The 22500-nt window shown below is 47.0% G+C and overlaps 1 protein-coding gene across 1 annotated transcript in view; it reads left to right on the top strand.

Moving 5' to 3' along the window:
- Window positions 1-8992, top strand: part of znf804a (zinc finger protein 804A) — a 54691-nt gene extending 45699 nt beyond the window's left edge. The window contains exon 5 of the mRNA XM_035606339.2: window positions 1929-8992. Within this exon, the coding sequence (XP_035462232.2) occupies window positions 1929-6094 (4166 nt within the window). The 3' untranslated portion in view covers window positions 6095-8992. The remainder of the gene's footprint in view (window positions 1-1928) is intronic.
- Window positions 8993-22500: the final 13508 nt, after the last annotated feature.

The following is a 22500-nucleotide window of genomic DNA, read 5'->3' as shown; positions in this document are numbered from 1 at the left end:
AACGAGTCGGCGTGTTGAGGACCGCAACACAAAACCTATATGGTCCCGTCCTGCCTCCTGCGTGCTCTACCCACACGCCACAGACTGTTCCAGAAATGTTCCTGTTATAGTGTAAACGCGTCAGACTCAGTGAAATGAAAGACCTACATTCTCATGTTCTTCAAAATTCATGTCTGAAAACAGGGAAGTGAATAAAAGACTGAAGTCAGAACGGGGGGTGGGGGGGGGGGTATAATCAAAGCAGTAAACAGTCTGATCACGTACAACTCGTCCCTCCGGGGAGAAGGTGGTGCCGTCCAGCGCTGAGCTCCAAATGAAAACCTCCTACGCCGTCAGTTAGTGGGACTTTGGGCTTCGCGTTAACTCGAACTTTGTTAACACGTTACCTGGTTAGTTACCGAGAGGGGTACATGGTTGTGACCGCACATCATCAAGTTTACAGTTGTCTTCCTCGGCGCCCTCGGCTCAGGTGGTGGAGCGGGATGTCCATTAGTCACGGGAGTGGTGTTCAATCCACACACGTCCTCCTGTCTGCTACCAGAGTGCGTGTGTGTGTGTGTGCGTGTGTGTGTGCGTGTGTGTGTGCGTGTGTGTGCAAATCAAAAAATATAAAGTACTCTGCATGCTGCTGAGGCGAGAAGGCACCATACAGGCTAAATGTAGTCCATTTACCCTAATTCATGAGGATGTACAAAGTAGAGCTGCCCTGTGCCACTTCCCTGATCTGACTGCATTAGAATATTTGCATTCATCGCCACACAGCCTCTTTCATTCCCAGATGGGTAATATTTTCACTTTCTTTGGCGACGTAAAGTTTCCCTTTTCACACTAAAATGTGAAAAGGGAAACTGCCTCCGGATGCCAGAAGCTTAAACTAATGTCGTCTGTACTATTTGCTGCATTACCATTTGTATCAATGAGGGCTGAGTATGAGAAAAACGCCTCTCAGTGCAACACAGTGCCATTGTGCAGCACCACAACAAACTACAGCCTCTGAAATGAGCGTGAAGATGAATCAACAGCTCTCAAACACAAATAAAAAAACTGAACGTAAAGCTCTGGATTGTTGTTTTGGACCGACTTGGTTTTAGTCGGGTGTTCTAATAAACTGGCAGCTGAGTGAATACACAGTTGTTTTCCAGATAGATCAATCTCTCAGCTCGAATTTGTTCTAAATCAGGTTTGATATCGGCTCCGTGTGTCGGAGGTGTGCAAAATAGATTCATTTTTCGAAAAAATGAAGAAAGCACTCAGTGAAATTTTAAAGCAGCATCTATATTTTCAAACAAACGATTAACTGTCGATTCGTTTTAAAACTTGAAACAGAGTGGAAAAAACTGACGACTCCATTGAAAGACGATCTTCTGAAGGGGCTAAATATATTTTTACATCTACTACTGGACGACTAATGATTCATTTGAGTGCCTCCTTTGTAAAACTCCAATATTTTAGAAAACAAGGCACATTCAGGATTAAAAACTCAACAGTTAAGAAATAATCGTCTGAATCCTCGTCCACACAAAGCAGACGGATGTCTGGCAGCGAGTTGTGCTCACAAATGGATATTACATGTTGAAATAAAAACCCTTAATCATAATTTCTGTCCCATTTCTAAGTAGAGGCGCACATTCATCCCTGCGCTTATGTTTTTTTTTCTCTCTCTGAAGTCCATCCTACACCCATAAATCATATTCTGATATGCTAAAAGCAACAACAGAGTAATGGTGAAGAGGCAGAACGCAGAATAAATGCATAAGGAGCTTACTGTATGGGACGTCTTGGAAATGAATGCCATTCTTCTACATGTATTTCCCCTCCCACTTCTTTCTTTCATAGTCAGGTTAGGCCGATAATCCTGTTGTGTTTTGCATGTAAATATAAACCAGTGTCAGCTGCTTGTAATCCATTCTGCTCTCCTTTCCATCTAGAACCCCAGACCCCGCTGATCAGGCCCTTCCTTCCCCTGGACCCTGCGCTGGAAACCAGACTCCTGAGCAACACACAGTGGATGTACAATCAAATGGACGCCAACAACACAGCGACCGCTGCTCCTGCTGCTGAATCCTGCATGCTCGGCAAGGCCCATCTGGACTACAGCGACTTGACAGTCGCCCCCATGACGCCCACCACCGCCACAAACAACAACATGAACACTGACAACACAGACACTGCTACCACTACCAGACACTTTAACAAGATCGCCTGGGCTCATAATCAATTAAACAACACCATTACTCCCAATAACATCCCCACAACTGTCACCGCTAATGGCGCCGCTTTCAACAAAACCACCACGAGCAGCTTCAGTGCGAACACCGCCGCCATCCCCGCGACGACGGGCATCAGCGTCGACACCAGCAGAGCAGCGCGCGGGGCGTCGGGTGCCCGGTGCGGCCCCGGCCGAGTCCGACCCGTCTCCTTCTCGCTGCCTAAAAGGAGCTGCGTCCTCCTCCACCAGTCGGCGGCTGTCTTCATCCAAGCCGGCCGAGGCTCGGGCTCGTCGGGGAAGCCCGACGGTGTGGCGGCGCAAGAGAGGGCCAAGGATCCGGGGGTGAAAGTCGCAGATCAGCAGCTCAAATCTCCAGTGTCTGTGGGTGTGGTGGCTGCGGATCACTTGGACACTGGAAACCAGTGTAGTGTGGAGGGTAACACTGCAATCCAGCACTCTGAGGCTGGAGCCAGTGCGTCTACTGAGACGGGACCTGCAGGACTGTCTGGCACCGGAGCCCAGGTATCTTTATGTGATCGTGTTGTGATCGGAGCTGACGACTCTGATGACAGTGGGACTGGAGCCCAAGTCAGCAGGGAAAGTGGGACTGGAGCTTTGAATAATGGGATTACAGGACAGATTTGTGACAGTCTAAACACAACTCAAGCATCAGTGTCTGGAGACAGTGAGGCTCTAACCCACGGGGATGTGGACAATCCGACAGAGTCAGAGTCCACCCAAGAATTGAAGGATTCGCTTTGTCCCGCTGCAAATCAGCCCGAAAAATCCATTTCCGGTATTTTAAATGACACCAAAGAGTCTTCAGCTCAAACGCAGGTGAAGGAATCAAACGCCTCTCCGTCAGTCGGGCCTAAGGAGGCAACCCCTTTGGCCCCGAGTCGCCCCAAAGAGCCGTTTTGTCCCGTGCTGAGCCGGGACGGCGGCAGGGTTCTTCTCTGGCCGTCGGAGATGGTTCGCTACACCAAGACGTCCCCCTCCATCTCCTACAGCGTTAACCCTCTCCTGTACGACTTCAGAGCACATAACAGGGCCGGGCAAAGGGGCGAGGACGAGAAACGAGGGCTGGAGGAAGGTAGGGGGAGAATAAAGCCATCTGTGATCAAACAACCCGGCTGCCAACAGAGGAAGGATGATATGGAGGGCGGAGGGGGGGTAAAGATAGATGAAAGGGAGGAAGAGGATGAAGGAGGACAGGCAGGAAATCCAATGGAACTTGTAGCCCATTGTAGCGGTGGCGATGCAGCTCCGGATCGCTCCGGCTGCCGAGATGAAAACGCTTTCAAATTCGTTCCCGTTTCTGCAGAATGCCACCTTGCCCCGGCGCCGGGCCTTCAAAACAGTGGGGGGAAGAGGAGGAGGAGGAGGAAGAGGAGGGGCGGGGTGAGGAGAGGAATACGGAAGAGGGGTAGGAGGAAAAGAGGAGAGGAGACGGATAGAAAGGACTCGGAACGGGGGAGGAGGATAATAAGCAGTCTTTCTGTGAGTCAGATGTTTGAAGGGAGAGGAGAGGAGAGGTTGAGAGGAGAGGAGAGGTTGAAAAGAGAGGGCAGTGAAAAAGAGGAGAGAAGAGTAAAGGGGCTATTAAGTAATCTTGCGGCACATCGGCTGGTGGGAGCGAAAGAAAAGAGGATGAGGAGAGAGGAGGGAGGGATAAGAGGAGATCAGACGGAGGGAGAGAGGGCAGGCAGAAATGAGGAGAAGATAGGAGGGCTATTAAGTAATCTTCCTGTGAATCGGTGTAATCGGTGTAACCAGCTGTGTCTGCAGGTGAACAGGGAGGCCAGCCGGCATCAATCCCAGCAATCAGCCTCCGGGTGGGACCGGGGGCTCAGAAAGCTCCTCCGCAGGGGTGCAGCATGTAACTCGGTGATTAGCCCCGTCCGCGGGTCTGTTATAGGCGCGCCGCGCTGTCCCGCAATTACGCCCGACCCCGCTCAGGATGACGGACTGGCGGAGGAGATACACAGAAATACGCGCGCGGGGCGGGGAGACGGGGAGCAGGGGTATCAGATGAGGCCGGGGATAAGAGCCGCTCAGGATGGGTGTAGCCCGGGGATTAGCGGCGTTTCTTTTGCCTGTCGAGGCTCAGCACGCGAGCCAGAAATTCGTCTGCTTGCTCCATCTCACAGGGAAACAGCAGGCGCTCCAGCGATTAGCCCTGTCCCCGCTCCCTTTAGAGAAACAGCATGCAGTCAAAGACAAACAATACCTGTAGGACACAGCCATCTCGCCTTAGGCGCGGCCCCACGCTGCTCCGCACAACGCACGGAAACAGAAGCGCGAATTAGATCCGCCCGCGCGGACGTGACCCTCCCCGGAGACGCGCTTTCAAAGGATGTGATGTCACAGGGAGCGGGAACAGCCGGCAAGAGGAAGAGCGAACTGCCCGAGGCGGAGGCGGCGCCGAGGAAGAGACGGAAAAGGGGAAGGAGACAAGCCAGGAGAGTCGCGGGTGTTGGTTTCACCTCTGACCTCGGCGTTCATGACCCCACTGGTGATCTAACGGAGGAGCTTGAACTCGACAGCAACGAGACGGCGGGACTTTGCCGCGACACGGACTGCCGCTGTCTTTGCAGGACGAGACACGTCACAAGCGACGGGGAGGGAACGTTGAGTTGCAACGCCGATGACAACTGCTGCCGCTGCGGTGACAGTGATGGCAGCGCCGCTAATGACGGACGCGGCCACGGAGGCGAGGAAAAGCGGCGGAGCGAGTTACCTGTCAGCGACTGTCACACCTGCAACACACCGAGTGACCGGTGTCAGTGCGGTGGAAAGAGTGACGGGGACAGAAAACACAATGATCCTCTCATCTGTGTAGCTGCAGACGACAAAAATAAGGTTACGTCTCCTGATCACGTGGACGAACTCCCCTCCGCTGACACAACGCACACACCTGTGGACCTACTGTCAAACGACTCATTGGCCCGCTGCACTGACGACACGCACGCCGCCCGCCGGCAATGTACAAACATGCACGCGACGGATGAGAAAACGTCCGCCGACGGCGATTCCGGCAAAGCGGCCGGTGTTTGCGGGAAACCCGCGGCTCAGCGCGTCGCCGGCGACGACCGCAACGACCGTCGCAACTGTAAAACCAACGACGCGTGTAATCGCGAGCGTGGCGGGGAGGGTCGCCTCCGTGATTCAGCAGCTGATTTGGTCTGCGGTGGGACCGAGCTGAGCGATATTGACGGCGGACAGTGTGATTATTTTATCAGTAATCATGTCACTGATTGTTGCTCTGTTGACAACAATAGAGCCGGGAATGAAGTGCAAGACGTGGCACTCGCGAGCGAACAGACGAAGCAGAGGCAGGAGGAGGAGGAGGAGGAGGAGGAGAGAAGGGAGATGGAGAGGTTGAGGGTAAAGGAGAGGCGAGAAGAGTGGGAGAAGGAGTGGGCGAGGAGGAAGGAGAGAGAAAAGGAGGAGAGAGACAGGGAGAGGAGGAAGGAGATAGATTTCGATCACCTCTACCCCGAGAAGAGGCCTCGTTTCTCCCGCGTCCTCCCTCCGCCGCCGTGCATCCTCCTCCCGCCCTCCTCTTCCTTCTCCTTCCATCACACCATCATCCAGCATCACCTCTCCCTCCTGCCGCCTCCGCCGCACCTCCCCGTCCCGTCGTACCCTCAGCTGCTTCCCTCCTTCTCCCCGCATCTGTGCCCCCTCGCGCTCAACCCACCTCCTCCGCCGCCGCCTCCGCCCGCTCTTCCTCCCTCTTTCTACGCCTCCTCCCCCATCTCGCTCCTGGACGGCCCCGCTCCATATCCCATAGCGACCACGTTTCACCCCGTGCAGAGTCATCACCCATCCCTCTATCCCCCACCGCATCCTGCCGTCTTGCCCTTACAAGTGTTGTTCTGAAAGAAGGAAATAAATAGACTCATGAAAAGTACATTTTCCCCATTTTCCCAAAGAGAAGGGTTGTCAGCTGGGTGAAAGCATTATTATGTGTCATTACCCGCACACTCGACGCGAGGTTGAAGCGCCGGGGTTAACGAGACTTAAGTAGAAAAACCAAACGGGATATTTCTTACAGCCAAAACCTCTGGCAACCTCTTCACCCCGTCCAAAACACTCCAAGCACTGATTCACACTTGTGAAAAGGAGAGATGGCTTATTATCTTCATCAGTCTGACGACGCACTCAGAACGAGCCTCAGGTGTGCAGCCGGCGGCATCGTGGCGAGGGGGCGGGGGCGGGGCGGGGGACACGCAGCTGGGAACGTTTCCCTCGGCAGGAATCAGCCGATGCTCCCGTTTTGCATTTTAAACCAATGATTTGCTTTGCAAGGCATGTTGGGAATGTCACGGTTCATGACTTTAAAGGACAAATCCATCCTCGTACACTCACGGATTGCCTCAGTCTGGAATGATGAATGCAGGATTATTCTTTTTTTTTCTTCTTGAAATTTACTCCCCCCTCACTGAGAGCTCCAACTGTACTGATTTCAAGTATTTCTCTCTCGTTTTCTGGGACAGATGTGAACTACTTGCTCTCAGCCAGTTGTCGTCATCAAGAGCGGACGACTCTTTTTGGACAAGCCCCTGTGCTGCAGCTAGAAATGGAAAAAAACTAGATCGGTCTTTTCCAAAAGGTTGAAACAAGACGCTGGAGTCTCCGGTCCAAAATCGATTCTGAGATAATTCTATCATTTTCATTTTAAGCTTTCATTATCAAAATGAGTCTTCTATACCACGCATGCAATTATGAATTGGGAAAAACGCGTCGTTTCCCAACATCTCCCACTTGAAGGACTGCAGAGCTACTGCGCTCGTGGCATGGAAAAGCCTTGATCGCTGGGAGTTACGACTAAATAAAATGCAGGATTAAAGGGGAACGCCACCGGTTTTACACATCAAAGTCAATTTGCAAACTCTGCTACTTGAAATAGGTCTCTGGGGGGAGCCGAGTAGTGAAGTCTGGTGAACTGGGGCGGGACATGTTGAAAAAAGAACCAGACCTCCGCGTCCTGCTGCTCGACCGAGGCTACAGCTACGCTGGAGGCTACATCGGCCACCGCGATGGAATCTCATTGTGTCATCGTGCATTGTGGGTAGTGTAGTGCACAGCTATAGATTATCACCTGATCACGATATTTGAGTCAGTATCTGATATTAGTGCAACAAATCGTACAGTCCTGAGCATGAAGCGAGCTGATTGGCTGATCCAGCTCCGGTGGGGAGGCGGAAATAAAAAAACACACGTAACTGAACACGAACGTCTCGTTCCGATTCACGCATGTGCAACCTTAACTTTTCAAAAGCTCTCCCTGATTTCTTTCTACGCACTTGAGTAAATCCAAAGAGGAAAAGAAGTGTCTTGGTGGACACTGTTGCTCAACGGTGATTAAGAAGCTGCTCGTGGTAACGACAAATAAATTGCTAAGGGAAAACTTTATACAAAACAAAGTATAAAATCTTCAGAAAAACATTTCCTTTTCTCTTTAGGTTTAATTAGTACAGTGGCGCGTTAAGGTGCCAGTTTGATTGATTATATTACAGGCGGCAAAAACAATATACTAAGACGATGACTCTGTAGGTATGGAAATGGGATATGTTCCAGTCAGATGCCTACTGATGCTATGATTATTGTATATTTTGGCATCTTAGCCTCTTCTGCAATGTACATTTCTCCCCGTTGAGTCAGAGCAGAACACTAAGTTCAGAAATGTCTTTTTAAGGATTGTTAAGGACCGACTCCAGCGTCTCGCCGTTTCTTCCCTCGAACGTGCTTGAGTGTTGATCTTCTGCCATCTCGCTCAACGTGCAGCCGCGCTAAAAATATCCCAACGTGGCGGGATGTGAGCTTACACGTAAGTGACTCACCCAGGGAGGAAACAAACGGGGCGCCGAAAAAAGCACTCGCAGAGTGATTCAGCGAGTCGAAGCGCCGCACAGTTGGCCGCGCCGCGTTCAAGGGTTAAACTCCCTCTCATTGGTCGCTCGCTGCAGTTTGACAGTGGAAGCCCGTGCTCTCAAATCAAATGCAGGGAAGTTCAAAGTGTTCGGTGGGACACGTGGCACTTTGCTGGCCGAGCAGCCCCTCAGGGTGGATTTCTCCTTTAAAGCTAAGGGGGTTAGCTTTGTTCAAATGTTCCTCTTCTGATTCTTAATTCTCCATACAGTACTATGTGCCATCAAGTGCAGCGGGTATACCTCAGAATTAACAACCCGTGAGTCCCCCGTGTCTCTCCGTAGGCGGCTCCCGTCAGCGTGACGCTCAGAGTTTGAGTTGATAATCGCGGGAGTAACGATGAGTGGAGAGCAAGAGTAACTCCCACGCTCGCCGCTCGCGCTTCTGTTCTTCTTGGCCGTCTTCTCTGTCTCGCTCGAAACATCTGGCCGCGGAGGCTTTCACTGGCGGCGACCATCCATCGCTGTGACTATGTTATTCTGCAATGATACGTGAACACATGCATGACAGCTGAAGATTTCTCGGGGAGGCAACCGTCCTCATTCGCTTTTTTTTTGGGGGGGGGGGGTGACAGGCTTGTTTGATCGGCTCTGCAGCTGCTGATTCCCTCCCCAGATGACCTCTGGTGTACGTTGGCCACGTTGCCATGGTGACATGTACTCGCCGCTTTGAGAAGTTTATGAGCAGAGGCAGTGACGCGAAACTCGTGACTTCTTCATTGACGCAGAGTGCAAAAAAAAAAAAGAAAATCCAAATCATATCTGGCCGGCGTGACTGCCACTCTCTCTCTCTCTCTCTCTCTCTCTCTCTCTCTCTCTCTCTCTCTCTCTCTCTCTCTCTCTCTCTCTCTCTCTCTCTCTCTCTCTCTCTCTCTCTCTCTCTCTCTCTCTCTCTCTCTCTCTCTCTCTCTCTCTCTCTCTCTCTCTCTCTCTCTCTCTCTCTCTCTCTCTCTCTCTCTCTCTCTCTCTCTCCTGTAGCTCTGTGGGGTTTCTAAACCATATATGTTCTCTATGGACGTAGGGTTTTATTTCTTATTGTGATAAAACTGTGTAAATTAGAGAAGAAGAAGACGAAGAAAAACCGCTGTTATTAAACGTATTTTTGTAGAGACGACCTCAGTTGAATGAGGCACTGTTTTTGTACATGTACTCTGATAATATTTTAGCTATAATTAACTCCACTCCACTACTCAACGTGTCCTCTTGTCAAGCTGTTGTGCATACATGTATGTTCTGTGAAGTCCTCGTGCTCGAACCGACCCACGGGGTCCAGAAGGCCACGTTCAAGTGTCCAATCGGACGGCAGTTTTATTTTTCCCGTTTTTTGTCAAAGAAGGAAAATGTCTTGAGCCCGATGAACTCATATTTGGCCACATCCTCTGTGTAATCGAATTGCGGCCACAGATAATCCACAGATGTTATCCCTGCTAATGTAATAGAACTAGTGAACCCATGGAAAAAACAAATTAACTCTGAAAATGGAAATAAATCAGCAGACTTGATATTCGAGTGTCTTGTCACTTTCTTTTCTTCCTTAAAAAAAGGTGTGTTTATGACTTGCCGTCATAAAAAGGTCCATTATCAAGCAGACAAATGTGTGAATCGATACCTTTTACTGCCACGTTCCTGTAATTTCCCCTGTGTGGGAAATAATAAGGCAAGAAACGCTAAAAGATTAAAAAAAAAAAAAGAAAAAAAAGAAAACGGTAATTCACTGAATATCTTAATGAATTGTCAAGAGGAAAAAAGTGGGGGGGGCGAAAAAGAATAGAAAAGACGCCTGTGAACTCACACACACTCCCTCAGATACTGTGTGTGTGTGTGTGTGTGTGTGTGTGTGTGTGTGTGTGTGTGTGTGTGTGTGTGTGTGTGTGTGTGTGTGTGTGTGTGTGTGTGTGTGTGTGTGTGCGTGCGTGCGTGCGTGCGTGCCTCCAGTAGGCCAACAAACAGCTGGGACCATCACGTTCAATGACTAAAATAGCGTCAAAACTCAACATGTTCAACACCTGGGGCTGTTGTTAGGGAGTGTGTGAGTGTGTGTGTGTGTGTGTGTGTGTGTGTGTGTGTATGTGAGGGGGAGAGAGAGAACTGAAGTTCACCGAATCAACTGTTCTCTGTAATTCTCTTCGTGACCTTTAAAAACCAACAAAAAGCCTTCTGACATTAAAACTTGACTCGGTATGAAATTAGTTCCAAAAAAGTGTGAGCGATCTTTTGGCCCCGAACTCGACTATTTATGCTCTTTTGTGGGGGGGGGGGTTTCTTCTTTTTCTTCCGCGCACACTTTGAGGAAAAAAAGGTTGACGGATGTGTCGACGCAGGCGGGCACTTTATGGCGAGTGAGTTAATAGACTCCTCTGTGCATCAGCGGCGGTGCATTATGGTTTCGCTTCCTTTTGCTCCAACCACAGAAACTAATCAGACGACGTGTTACGAAAAAAAACCTCGGCTCAGAGGCTGAGTGTGCACTACATCAGGGACAAAAAGAAAAAAAACACCCACATCCATTAATGAACCATTGTGGCTGCTGTCACTCTCGTTCGGGCTCAAAGAAGAAACAAAATGTTGAAATATTGATGATATTTTAATACTAAAATAATCTTAAAAATGATTTATGGATCAGAGGAGCCGGAACGTCTTGGAAGAATATTGCTCGTGGTTTTTTCTTTTTAAATAATTGACCGGGAGATTGCAGGAAGAAAAAAAAAAAATGCAGAGTGATTGTAGAGGAGCGAAATTATGTTAAAAAGAAAAGGGAATGTTTTTAATTTGAAAAAGCAGAGATAGATTTGTCAAGAAATAAGTTAAGATACAGCTTTCCTCCCTCGTGCACACAATCTTCGACGAGCTCTAAGGAGCAGACTCTACACGGCCAAAAGTTTATGGACACTACCAGATACCAATATACCAGACGATCTTTCTGTACGAACAAACAAACAAACCCTTAAGTCGTCTGTGAAGGTATAGTTCCATTTTGTTGTACGGTGACCTCTGGTGGCCGCGGTAATTATGACGGGAAGCAAAGCAGGAAGTCAGGTGACGTGGTTTAAAGCTGTATCTCCGACAGACACAGTGTCAGATTAAAGTTTGGGCAGATACAGATTTGCCACCTGGACGTTGCTCGCAGAACAGCCATAAGCCATTAATAAAGTTAAGTTGGTGTTTTTTATCTTTTCTTTTTCAATCCATTGATACACTTTTTTGCATACAAGTGTTACCAGTGCTGGAGAAGAATTGGGGGCTCTATGCTGCACATATTGAATTATCTCCACGTATTTTAGAGATGTAATATGATAATAAGATGAATTATGCTCACATTGATCTTTGCAGCAGCTGAACTTTCACAAAATCTGTCACGTGACTGTCGGTGTCGCCGGACTCAATCATCTCAGTTGAAGTTTACATTTCTTACAGAATCTGGGAAATAAAATGTTAATGATTTGAATGAAATATCACAATTTTAAGTTTTAATCTGTCCTTTTCCCACCCTGACGTAAGTGAACGTCACATAATCAGTTCACGGACCGTCGGAGAGTTAAACATATGACACTAGTTTGTTTGACAGTTTCAGGGATGGTTGGGTTAAAATGTATACTCTGGTAACGTTAAAATATCAATAAACATAAACATGGTTAAGGTTAGAGAACGATCATTGTCATGGTTTTAAAAAACAAACACCTGACAACTTCTGTTCCGATCAAGCTTCCTACGGCCGCGAGAGGGATTCAGACTTGAACATATTTGGGGCAGTTGCTGAAGTGACGGATGCCGTCAGTCTCCTCCAATTTGAAATCCACCATTGACGTTTTACTCCGTTTCTTTGGGGTTTTAACCTATTTCTAAAAGTGTCTGCATACTTTTAAAGATCAATAAAAAAAAAAGGGAGAATAATAAGAAATAAATACGTGTGATAAGTAGGACGCCGTGATGAGGCTTTCAAGTGTCAATCAGCAGAACAGTACATCCTGCACAATTAACACCCACCTGTAAAAGCTGCACCAGCTCTTCAACGGGGAAAATAAACACGAGCCAATAACTTTCTTTTTCTTTTTCTTTTTTTAAATCACTTCAACAGAATTTAGTTGAGAAATCATCGGCAGGAGCGGGGGGGTGTTTTCTTTCTCCGTGCTGCTCCCAGTTCGTCGCATAATGTAATCAGACCCAACAGCTGAGGAACTGAAGTGCACGCACTAAATCAAACATGGAAAATGAGGTTTGAATATTATCACATCGGGAAACGCAGCATTTTCAAAAGGACCTCATGAGTCGCCTCGCTCGGCTTGTTGGAGAAAAAAAAAACATTCTGGGGGCAGGCGGCGGCGGTGAGATGAGAGTCAGACGGGAAATTTAAGGATAAAACTATAAAACTTAAGACAGGAAAGTGTTGTTTTTTATTCCATGTGTCTTCTGCAGCATGAACGTGCTCCGGGGAACGTGAAACTTCTTAATGGTCTTGTCTTGCACGTCGAGCTTCCCGGCAGCCTCAGCTGGGGGGTGTGTGTGTGTGTGTGTGTGTGTGTGTGTGTAGGTTTACACAGAACCGCGCACAGCAGCCGGGTGGGTGGTGCAGTACATTCACTGAAATATTGTTCTTAATTCTTTTAACGGTGCTTTATTCAGAGATTGGGGATTAGAGATTATCTGAGCATTTACATGCAGCATCTGCGGATGAGCTCGTGAAATGTGGCCGTTCAGCTTTTGAATTCATCTTTTGAAAAACTGATTTCTGTAAGATAGTTTCAGTTTGAAAAGTGAAAATGCAAAAAGTCTGAAAAAATCTAAATGTATGTTTGTGAATTTTGAGGAAGTTTTTAAACTTGGACAAGGTGGAAAAGTTTAAATGAGGTAAGTGACTTCAACATCCGCTAAAGAAATGAAAAATGGCGACAACATGTCAGATCCTAGTGCAGCGATGAGGAGATTGTAACGTACCTCAAATCAATATAAAGAAAAATGAAATGCCATATTCACATTATGTTTTCTACATTATTTTTCACCACATGACGTCTGACCGTAGCTATTGTCATCGTGTCATCTAGTCGCGCATCTTCCTCATTCTTCTCGCAATGGTTTAATAACACCAAATATGTTTTCAGACATGAATTTAAAAAAAAAATTGGTTCCAGGCTCACTCGCTCGCCATTAATCTTCCAGAGATGTTCAGAAAAATGTCTGGTGCAACATTTTTTGGACGATTGCATTCTCACATACTGCCTCTCCGGAAGAGTACATCAACTCCTGGTCACCAGGACCGCAGTAGATGGAAACACGCCTTAATTAGCATTTCCTTTCGTCCCTTTTTTCGACGAATTTGTTTTTATTGAACTTGGCCAACGTCTTTTAGACATTTGGCCTCTAAAGGAGCAGTAATCCATCTTTTATCTGCAGCTTCGGAGCCTTTCACGCTCCATTATCTAGTTTTCTCCAGTGTTGAGGATTTTAAAACTCTACCAGGGAACAGGAGCACTTGAAATCGTGACGCCAAATTACATTTTTACCCCTAATATTTGCCGAGCAAAGTGCCGGTGCAGGACTCGTGTTATTCCGTGCGCGGCGTAACTTCAGGGAAGAGTGCGGCGCTCTGACACAAGTTGGACGGCTGGTAATGGCTGTGCGGGATGGGCCAACATTTCCTCTCGCAGGAAGTCGAGATTCAGAACAGCCCGAGAAAAAACCGCAGGGAGGCAAACGGAAGAGCAGCAACATTTGTTCTAACATTTTTGATCACTCCTGCCACAGTGGTGTGCGAGAAATGGGTCAGGGCTGCCAGAGACGCATCAAACATCTCGTAGTCGTCTGAGTCAGTGGAATCTCCGATGGGCTCTTCTTCTTTTTTTCTTTCTAAACCGCGCTGTCAACACGGCTCCCCCGGTTTCAAAGCCGACAATGTTTTTAGTGCTGAAGAACTTAAAAAGTTTTCCAGCCTTTCAACTTTTCTGTGCTCATTTATGATGACTGATTGCATCTCGGTTATCGCCCGGAGTCACGGGTTTTTCCCTTGCATCGCTGCTCCCGTTCAGGTGAAACAAAAGGTTATATCCGATTGAGCGGCTCCCCATCGCAGCTCCCATCGCTCGCCATGTAGCGCGATTCATCATCTGTAATCAGCCCGACAACTGTGGCACCGCCTGTGAGCGTAAAACAACTTTACACACTCGTCCTGGGATGCTCGTCCTGCACAAGTTGTGTGCAAAGAAACAACACAACAGAGGTGGGAGGAAGACGCCTTGAGCGTTTTTTTGCTCAGCTTCCCTGACCATCTATTTTCTTCCCTGTAAGGAGTCTAAAACCCAATTACACAAAGTCTGGCTCAGTTTCAAATTCAGAGTTTCCGTGAGTGCGATTGATTCGGCATCGAGCTTCAGTCCAAAAAAAAAAGAAAAGACAAATCACTATGCAGGATCTTGATTCGGCCCCGACGGACCGAATGCACTCTGACTGAGGGAGAGTGTGAAACAAGCTGAATGGGTTGTTTTCAGGTTTTCTTTCTTTTGGATTAAAATGGGTTAGATCCTCACACAGTGAGATATTGTATTTTTAGAGGATAAATCCAGGGATAAAGCTGCGCTAGTATTTTATTTGCAGACTAGACATTGCTCAATTCACAACCAGGCCCGGTGCTTACATACTGTTGGGTATTTTAAAGGTGACATACTATGCAAAAATCCCTTTTTCAGTGTTTGTGCACATAAATGTGTGTATCTGTGGAGCCTGCCGGTCCACAAACTGTGAAAAATAAGACCACCCTGTTGTTTTTTTTGTGAGCTGGCTAAACGCTACAGCCCAAACCTCTGAACAACTGGTTCAGATTTCTCTCCCACTGTGATGTCACAGTTAGAAACCCCGCCTGTAAATCTGAGAATCTCCACTTCTCTGGTGAAGGGGCGTGACATTTCCTACACATTTTGAAATTAGTTGAATTCAATCACAACAGACTGGGGCCAGCTGGCCAATCAGAGCAGACTGGGGGCTTATCGGGAGGCGGGGGAGGGGCTAAATGAAATCCAGGTGTTTTAGACAGAGGGTGAAAAGAGGATCTGCAGGAATGGGCGGTAGGAGAACACTGATGCCTTTTCTGAACATTAGAGCATGTTAAACATTTTCGAGCGGTCACCAGATTAAAAGTATGAACCTGAATATGAGCATAATATGTCTCCTTTAATTTACGACAAAGCATCATATCTTAATAATAATATTTGCCTCTGAAATGTAGAATTAGGAAGCAGCAAGAAAAGAACAGACTCAAGTGAGGCATCTTTAATTTGTACCTATAAGTGCAGAGTAAATTATTCATGTGTTCATTAGACCGACATTAGCCCTTGGAAGAAAAGAAAAAAAACGCCGCAGAGAACTTTGACACGGGTCATTTGGCAGGAAAAGTGCAACGGAGGATGATGCGAGTGTCACAGTGAAAACCCTCCGGATTGTGAAAAGAGTTTCTCACATCGGATCATTGAACATGAAGCAGTGGTCAGACGGCCCCCGAGAGCTCGACGCACTGCAACTTATGAAATTAAGAAAGCATCAATGCAACTGCATTTCAGTAAACTTTTGTAACTGATTAAGTCACAAATGAGTTCCTCACTTTTTTTGTGTCCCCCTGGAAACACTCTTCATGGTTCCGCGTTTGGTTGCGTTCATTTGCAGCAAATGTATTTGTCAACGTGGCGAATGTTTCCCCTGATTCGCTCCTGTCTTCGTTCTCGTTGATCCGTTAGCTCAAATGTATTTTTAAAGCAGAGCAGTGAAGCAGCTGCGGAGACAGATGGAGTTAGTTAGTTTTGAAGATTAACATTTTACATTTAAAAAACCTCTGATAGGTTTAGATTATGACGCATGCACAACAGTAGATAAAGTGTAAAATTAGCTCCATGTTGACACATTAAGTTGCCAATGTACTTTTAAATGGAATTGACAAATGTTTTTACTTAAAGAGCGAGTAAGTAAAAGGTGAATGCTTCATTAATCTGTTCCACTTTTGTGACCTGATCAATTTTAAAGGCATCGTTTAGAAAAAGCTGACAAAACCTTCGCTTTTCTCTTTTGCCGCTACTGGTCTTTTTAATATCTTTGTTTTTCTATTTTACCTCACACACTGTCAGACTTTTGCTTTCTGTCTGTTGGTCAAATAAGAAATGATCATCAACGTGTTCATCAATGGGGTTTTTTGTGGCCTTGAATCTGTTTGAATGTCTGAATAAAAGTACTCCATTAACCCCTTAAAATTGAATCTGTGTATGTATTTATCGACATGTATTTCATAAATAAGATTCATTTGGCAGTATTTCTCTGGTCCGCGTCTTAAACTATTAAAGCGTCACACTTTCTGAAGCCTATATATATTTTTTAAAATGTATGCAGGACACACACAAGTCCACACACGGGGGCCATTTTGGCAGCCAGCCGCTCTCCAAGCCGTAATCCACAGTGATTGAACTGTGACATCCGAGCTAAAGCTTTACAGATGACAGTCCTGAGCTCTCTCTCATTTAACTGCTGTTCATTCGTCAGCCCCCCCCCCCAATCCCCCTTCGGACGACCACAACTAAAACAGATTTGTTGTCCTGTGGTGAAGCTGCTTCTGTTCTTTAAGGCGTATTATTTTCAGCAATAATAATTGAGATGTGATCTCTGAGAGTCAAGACATTTATGAACGCAGAGAGCGCTCCCCAGCAACATCAGGGGAGCGCGACATCTGTGCCGCTCCGCAACGCTAATGGCGACTTATAAAACAGCCTTTCCTCGCCCTCGACGCCGATTGGCTGAGCTGCGGCCGCTGTTAAACACCCAATAAACGCGCACCTGTGGCCGCATGGATGTTAATTTAAATGTTAATGCGCCAAAAGGATGCCGCCGCCGCCGCCGCTCGCGCCGTGATTGGAGCTGAACTGCCTCATGGAGGGATTCGCTTGTTACAGAGCGGATAAGGAAAGTGTGTTTTCACTCCTCGAAGCGTTTCTGTGATTTGTAAAAGAAATAACTGCCGCCGTGCTTCACATCTTTTCCAGCGCTGCCTCTTCGGCTCTATTCATTTTCGAGCGTCGTCGGAACAGATACATTCTTATGGTTCCTGCCCGGCCTCATTTTTTGGCCTCACAAAAATGAATATGATCTGAACGATGTCAGGAACTCAAACAGTCATTACACGAGTCCACAAAGTCGCTCTGTGCTGCGGCGGCGCGGCAAAGTGTCGGCTGTTGACATTACTGATTAGAGGTTTCGCTCTCTGGACCCTTGGCTGTGGGGGGGGGGGGGCTCCAGCCAGCCAAAACACCAAGCCAAGGAGGAGAGCGGGGGAGAGATGGGGTAGAGAAGAGAGCGAACGAGGAGGGAGGAGACCGAAGAGGCAGAAAATTAAAGAATAAGCCGCGAGAGGCCACAGCGGTTTCAGAAGAAGAGTCTTTGTCTTGTTAAAATCCTGTTAGCTGATTTAACATCAGAGTGAAGCAAACCTGTCAAGTGGCTTATTGCTGCTTTTATTGCTCGTGTAAAATACTCATACTCTTAAAAAAAGAAAAAGAGGACTGGAGTATTATAAATCATAACTTTCTATTGTAAGATTATCATATGAATGAATATGAGCTCTGCTAATGTTCACTAATAACAGAGCAGTGGAAGACTGAGGCGAGGAGCCGCGGCGCGACGCCAGAGTGCTGGCAGGCATGAAAAATCAAGAGGAATATGCCCCCGCCGACATGAAAAGCATACGGCAGGCGGCAGGTGCGTACAGTCGAAAGGCCTGACAGGGAAATTGCAAAGTGCCAAGTCAGAGTGTGGAGGCTGAGCTCGGTGGATCAAAGTGCGCATTTACCTTCAACTCCGGCGACCCGCCTCACATGGCGGCGCACGGCAACGAGGTTTCTCCACCGTCAAGGAAGTTTCTCATTTCAAATCAAAAGGTTCAACTCGTATGTCTCCGTAAAAGTGTGTGTGTGTGTGTGTGTGTGTGTGTGTGTGTGTGTGTGTGTGTGTGTGTGTGTGTGTGTGTGTGTGTGTGTGTGTGTGTGTGTGTGTACCAAGGTTCTCGCTGTCCGACTTTCATCAACGACGTTTGATTAAATACATAAAATGAAAGTGTGTTCAATTGGAATCACGTGATTTATTGGTCGAAAAACTATATGATCGTCCGGTCAAATAGATTCATGATCAATTCATCGTTTGAGTCATGTCTCAAGCAAGAGGCCAGACAGTGGTTATCTCATTGTCTTTGGGTTTTCCGGTCAAACAAGACAACCAACACCTCCGATTTTGGAAACCTGACCCAATGTTACATCGATAACGAAGATGCAGCCGTATGATTTCCTGCAGGTCCATGAGTCTGAGCTGCATTTCAGAGTTCGGCTCCACCGCTTCAGAAACAAACCACAGTGGAAACATAAGAGGAAAAGAGCAAAAACGACGCTGCAGCAACCGGCCGCACTGATAAATGATCCTCGAGAAGCCGCGGAGCAAAGAAAATAGCAACAGAGCAGAAAAGCGTCACTGCAGAAAATATAGATGAGGAAATAACGGAATTTAATGAAAGAAACAAAAGGAAACTTCTGCTGATGAAGGTTACTGTTATGTGATGTGATCAAAAGACACAAAACTGCTTCTAAACGGATCTTATGAGGAGATTATCGTGTCCGATGTCAAAGCCAATCATTCTTACGTCGAGTTATTTGTTTCTGTTTTGTTTTTGTCCTGTTTTGATGAAACAAAGACAAGAATATCTCGTCATCTGGGACGATTCTTCGTGCGACTCCGGTCTGTTTCACTTTGTTCTCTCTCAAGATAAAAACATTTCTAAGCAAATGACATTAACAGACATTTTTTGGGAAATTGTTTTTCAAAGAATACGTCTGGTGATGTTCAAGATTTTCCTTGTTGTTGTTGTCAGAAAAACAAAAACTAATTGTGTTTTGCCTTTATTCCTCTGTGAGCTCCATTTTTGTCCAAAAATATAAAGCATCTGTTTCATTTCCATGAAAACACACACATTGCCGTTTACTCTGACTCAATCTCACGCGCGCACACACACACACACACACACACACACACACACACACACACACACACACACACACACACACACACACACACACACACACACACACACACACACACACACACACACACACACACACACACACACACACACACACACACACACACACACACACACACACACACACACACACACACTCACACACACACACACACACACACACACACACACACACACACACACGCCCAAATACTCACTAGCGTTTGATGATACGCTAGTGAGTAAATATTCTCCATCAAAAGGACCATTTCCTCCTGTTTCACTAACAACTGCTGTAAACCACAGCAACCAGATGTATATATTTGGCCAAAGACTTTAATGGGTTGGTTTTTTTTTGTAGGAAATCCATTTACTCCTCTTTTCTCTTTTGGAATCTACTCCGCTGTGTTCACTTAAAAAATTAAATAAATGAGTATGATTTATTCGGTAATTTGCGAAGGCGTAACACGACTCAGCCAATCAGAGCCGAGAGCTACAACTAACCACTACATCAGAGAGGGTTAATGGCACGAGGAAGATGGAAGGACGGAGGACTACGAGGCATGAAGAGGAGAAGACATTAGGTTTGGTGGTGGGAGGGGGGATGGGGGGAGGCAGAGATGGAGGGAAGAATCAGAAAGAGGAGGAAGAGGAGGAGGAGGAGGAGGAGTGTGAGATGTTCTGCTGTCTCCACCGGCAGATGCTTAGGGGTCCAGCAGCACACACAGCAAAACTCAGCCAGTCCACTGCCTGATAAATAGCTTTACACACACACACACACACACACACACACGGACGCACGCACACACACACACACACCAAACTAAATAAATAGCTTTATACACAGCAACAGCCAAAGTGGGTCAGACATCAAAGTAGCCCCTCGAAAAGCTGCTGGAGCTGTCGACACGGCCGCACACACGCACACACGTACGTACACACACACGTACACACACTTGCTTACTCCAAATTGCTACTTGAACTGTCTACACACTCGCACAAAAACACACATTTGGACACACACACTTCTGCTTACTCCAAATTGCCACACTCCTCTCCTCTTTCCCCCTTACTCTTCTTCTGCGCTTCTCTTCACACACACACACTCTCACTCTCACACGCGCACACACACACACGCACACACACGCACACATACACACGCACACTCTCTTGCGTCTTGTAAACTGCAGCGAGCGGGTGCCATGGTTGACCAAATTACAGCAATCAGGAAGTCTGAGTGCTGGGGGCCAACGGCTGCTGGCCACTTTAGATAGATACACACACTCGTGTCACACACCTTCAGCAGCGAGGACAGCGTCCTTACGCCGAGTAGGTCAACGGGGGGTCAAACAAGGGGACAGTGCTGTGTCACACCTTTCAATATTTCCATATTTCTTAAAAAGAGGACGGCCGTGGTCGTGAGAATCCGCAGCCCGAAGTCTTCTTCGGCCTCTCTCCGCTCATTATTTGTGTTTCGAGGCAGATTGAACGTGTGGTTCAGCCTCGCCGCTCTCATCAGCCAGCAGCAGGCAGCCGTTTCCCCTCAGACGAGCTCTCCAAGCGCTCCAGCGTTCGCAAACAGACACAGTTAATGACCGACTGTAGCTGCTGGAGAAAAACCTGAGACGGATATTTTCAATCAGGTGATGGTTGAGACCAAAGCGGAGCTAAAACCAGAGTGAATATCAGGCCGAGGGGACAGAAGTAGAACTGTGTGGCTGGACAGCTGTTTGCTGTTTGTTATGTTTTCACAATTTCAACTTAAAAAGACAATAATATGTCGAGGCTACAGATGTTTTAATGCTTTTTATTAACCTTACCTTCAAGCTTGAGAGGCATGAATCTGTTTGTGAGCAAACTTCTACTACAAAATTACTTTAAAGATCAATTACCAAAAAATTGAAAACACTTCAAAATTCCAAAATTGCATCACTTTAATCTTGGAAATATCAGCGCCTATGATTAAATGAGCAGCTCGAACCCCGACTCATAAACATAAATATCAACTTATCCTTGAGGAACCCCCTCTTGTAGTTGCTCCAATCGCCTTTTTAGCACATTTAAGAAGTTGTGTTTTTATTGAAGTGGACTTTTTGTGTCGAGTCTCCGGGCGCGTCGCACAGTACATTTTTTGAATTTTGCTCTCGCGAGCATCTCGGAACACACACACACACACACACACACACACACACACACACACACACACACACACACACACACACACACACACACACACACACACACACACACACACACACACACACACACACACACACACACACACACACACACACACACACACACACACACACACACACACACACACACACACACAGGGAGTGATTTATTGTAGCAGGCAGCCTGTGTTTTCATTGTCAGGAGGTCGGTAATGGGAGCCAGTCGAAGACTGAGAGAAACATTGTGGGGCCTTTCAGCGTACGATCTACTCGAGAGCAGCGCCGCGGGGAATGTACTGTTCTTTTCTGTCACCGTCCTCGAAAAAAAAAAAAACGGCCCGGCTTCCAGCTCCAGAAGCCCAGGACGACCTCCACAGGATCTGGACCGGAGTCTTTTCCTCCCATGCAACTGGCCGACAGCCGCTCAGCTCTCGCTGTAAAAACGCTGTTATGCAAAAATGGAGAACATGAATTTCTTTTCGTTTCAAAGGATTTTCAGTGGGTTGGATGATTCTCTGCGTGGGTGGATTGATACTGTAGGTGTGTAAAGCACAAAATAATACAATAATGCGTTCCTCTTTTTTGAATTTATTTGCTGAATTGAAGAGCTGTGGCAAGGATCAGAAAATCATTCCGCCACCAATAAAACATTCAACCTTGAATAAACTTTTACTTCTTTCGCAGCCTTGAAGATTTTATATTTGATTAAAGGACCGGTTTGAGTGAGCGGTGTTTTCTTCTCTCGCTGGATGTGAGGTCTCAGAAGTGCCAGTGTGCTCGCTCCTCATCGTCTCCCCTCAGCCCCCCGACCACTCAGACTCAGAATCGCCGCGGCCGTAAGCCGAAGCGCCCGCAATTTACCTTACGACGTGTGTGAACGCACTGTGTGAACAACTCAATGAATGAAATGACTAAAAATAATGACTTGAGTGAGGCCCCACTTGACTAGTTGCACAGTTTTATTACTGCAAGGAGGAGAAGATTTGCCAAAAAAGGGTTGAAACCTGGAGTCAGGAGATATTTAAGGCGGAAACATTTCATGTCGGCATGGTACAAATAAATTTAAGTGTCCACATCTAGGAAGAGATTATCTCAGCCGATGCACAAACATCAGAATCCATAACATCTGGAAACACCTGACCTGTCGATTCC

This window comes from Scophthalmus maximus, chromosome 10 (assembly GCF_022379125.1).
Source record: "Scophthalmus maximus strain ysfricsl-2021 chromosome 10, ASM2237912v1, whole genome shotgun sequence".
Lineage (NCBI taxonomy): Eukaryota > Metazoa > Chordata > Actinopteri > Pleuronectiformes > Scophthalmidae > Scophthalmus > Scophthalmus maximus.
Note: the sequence above shows the minus strand (reverse complement) of the source record. Positions and strands in the feature narration are given on the sequence as shown.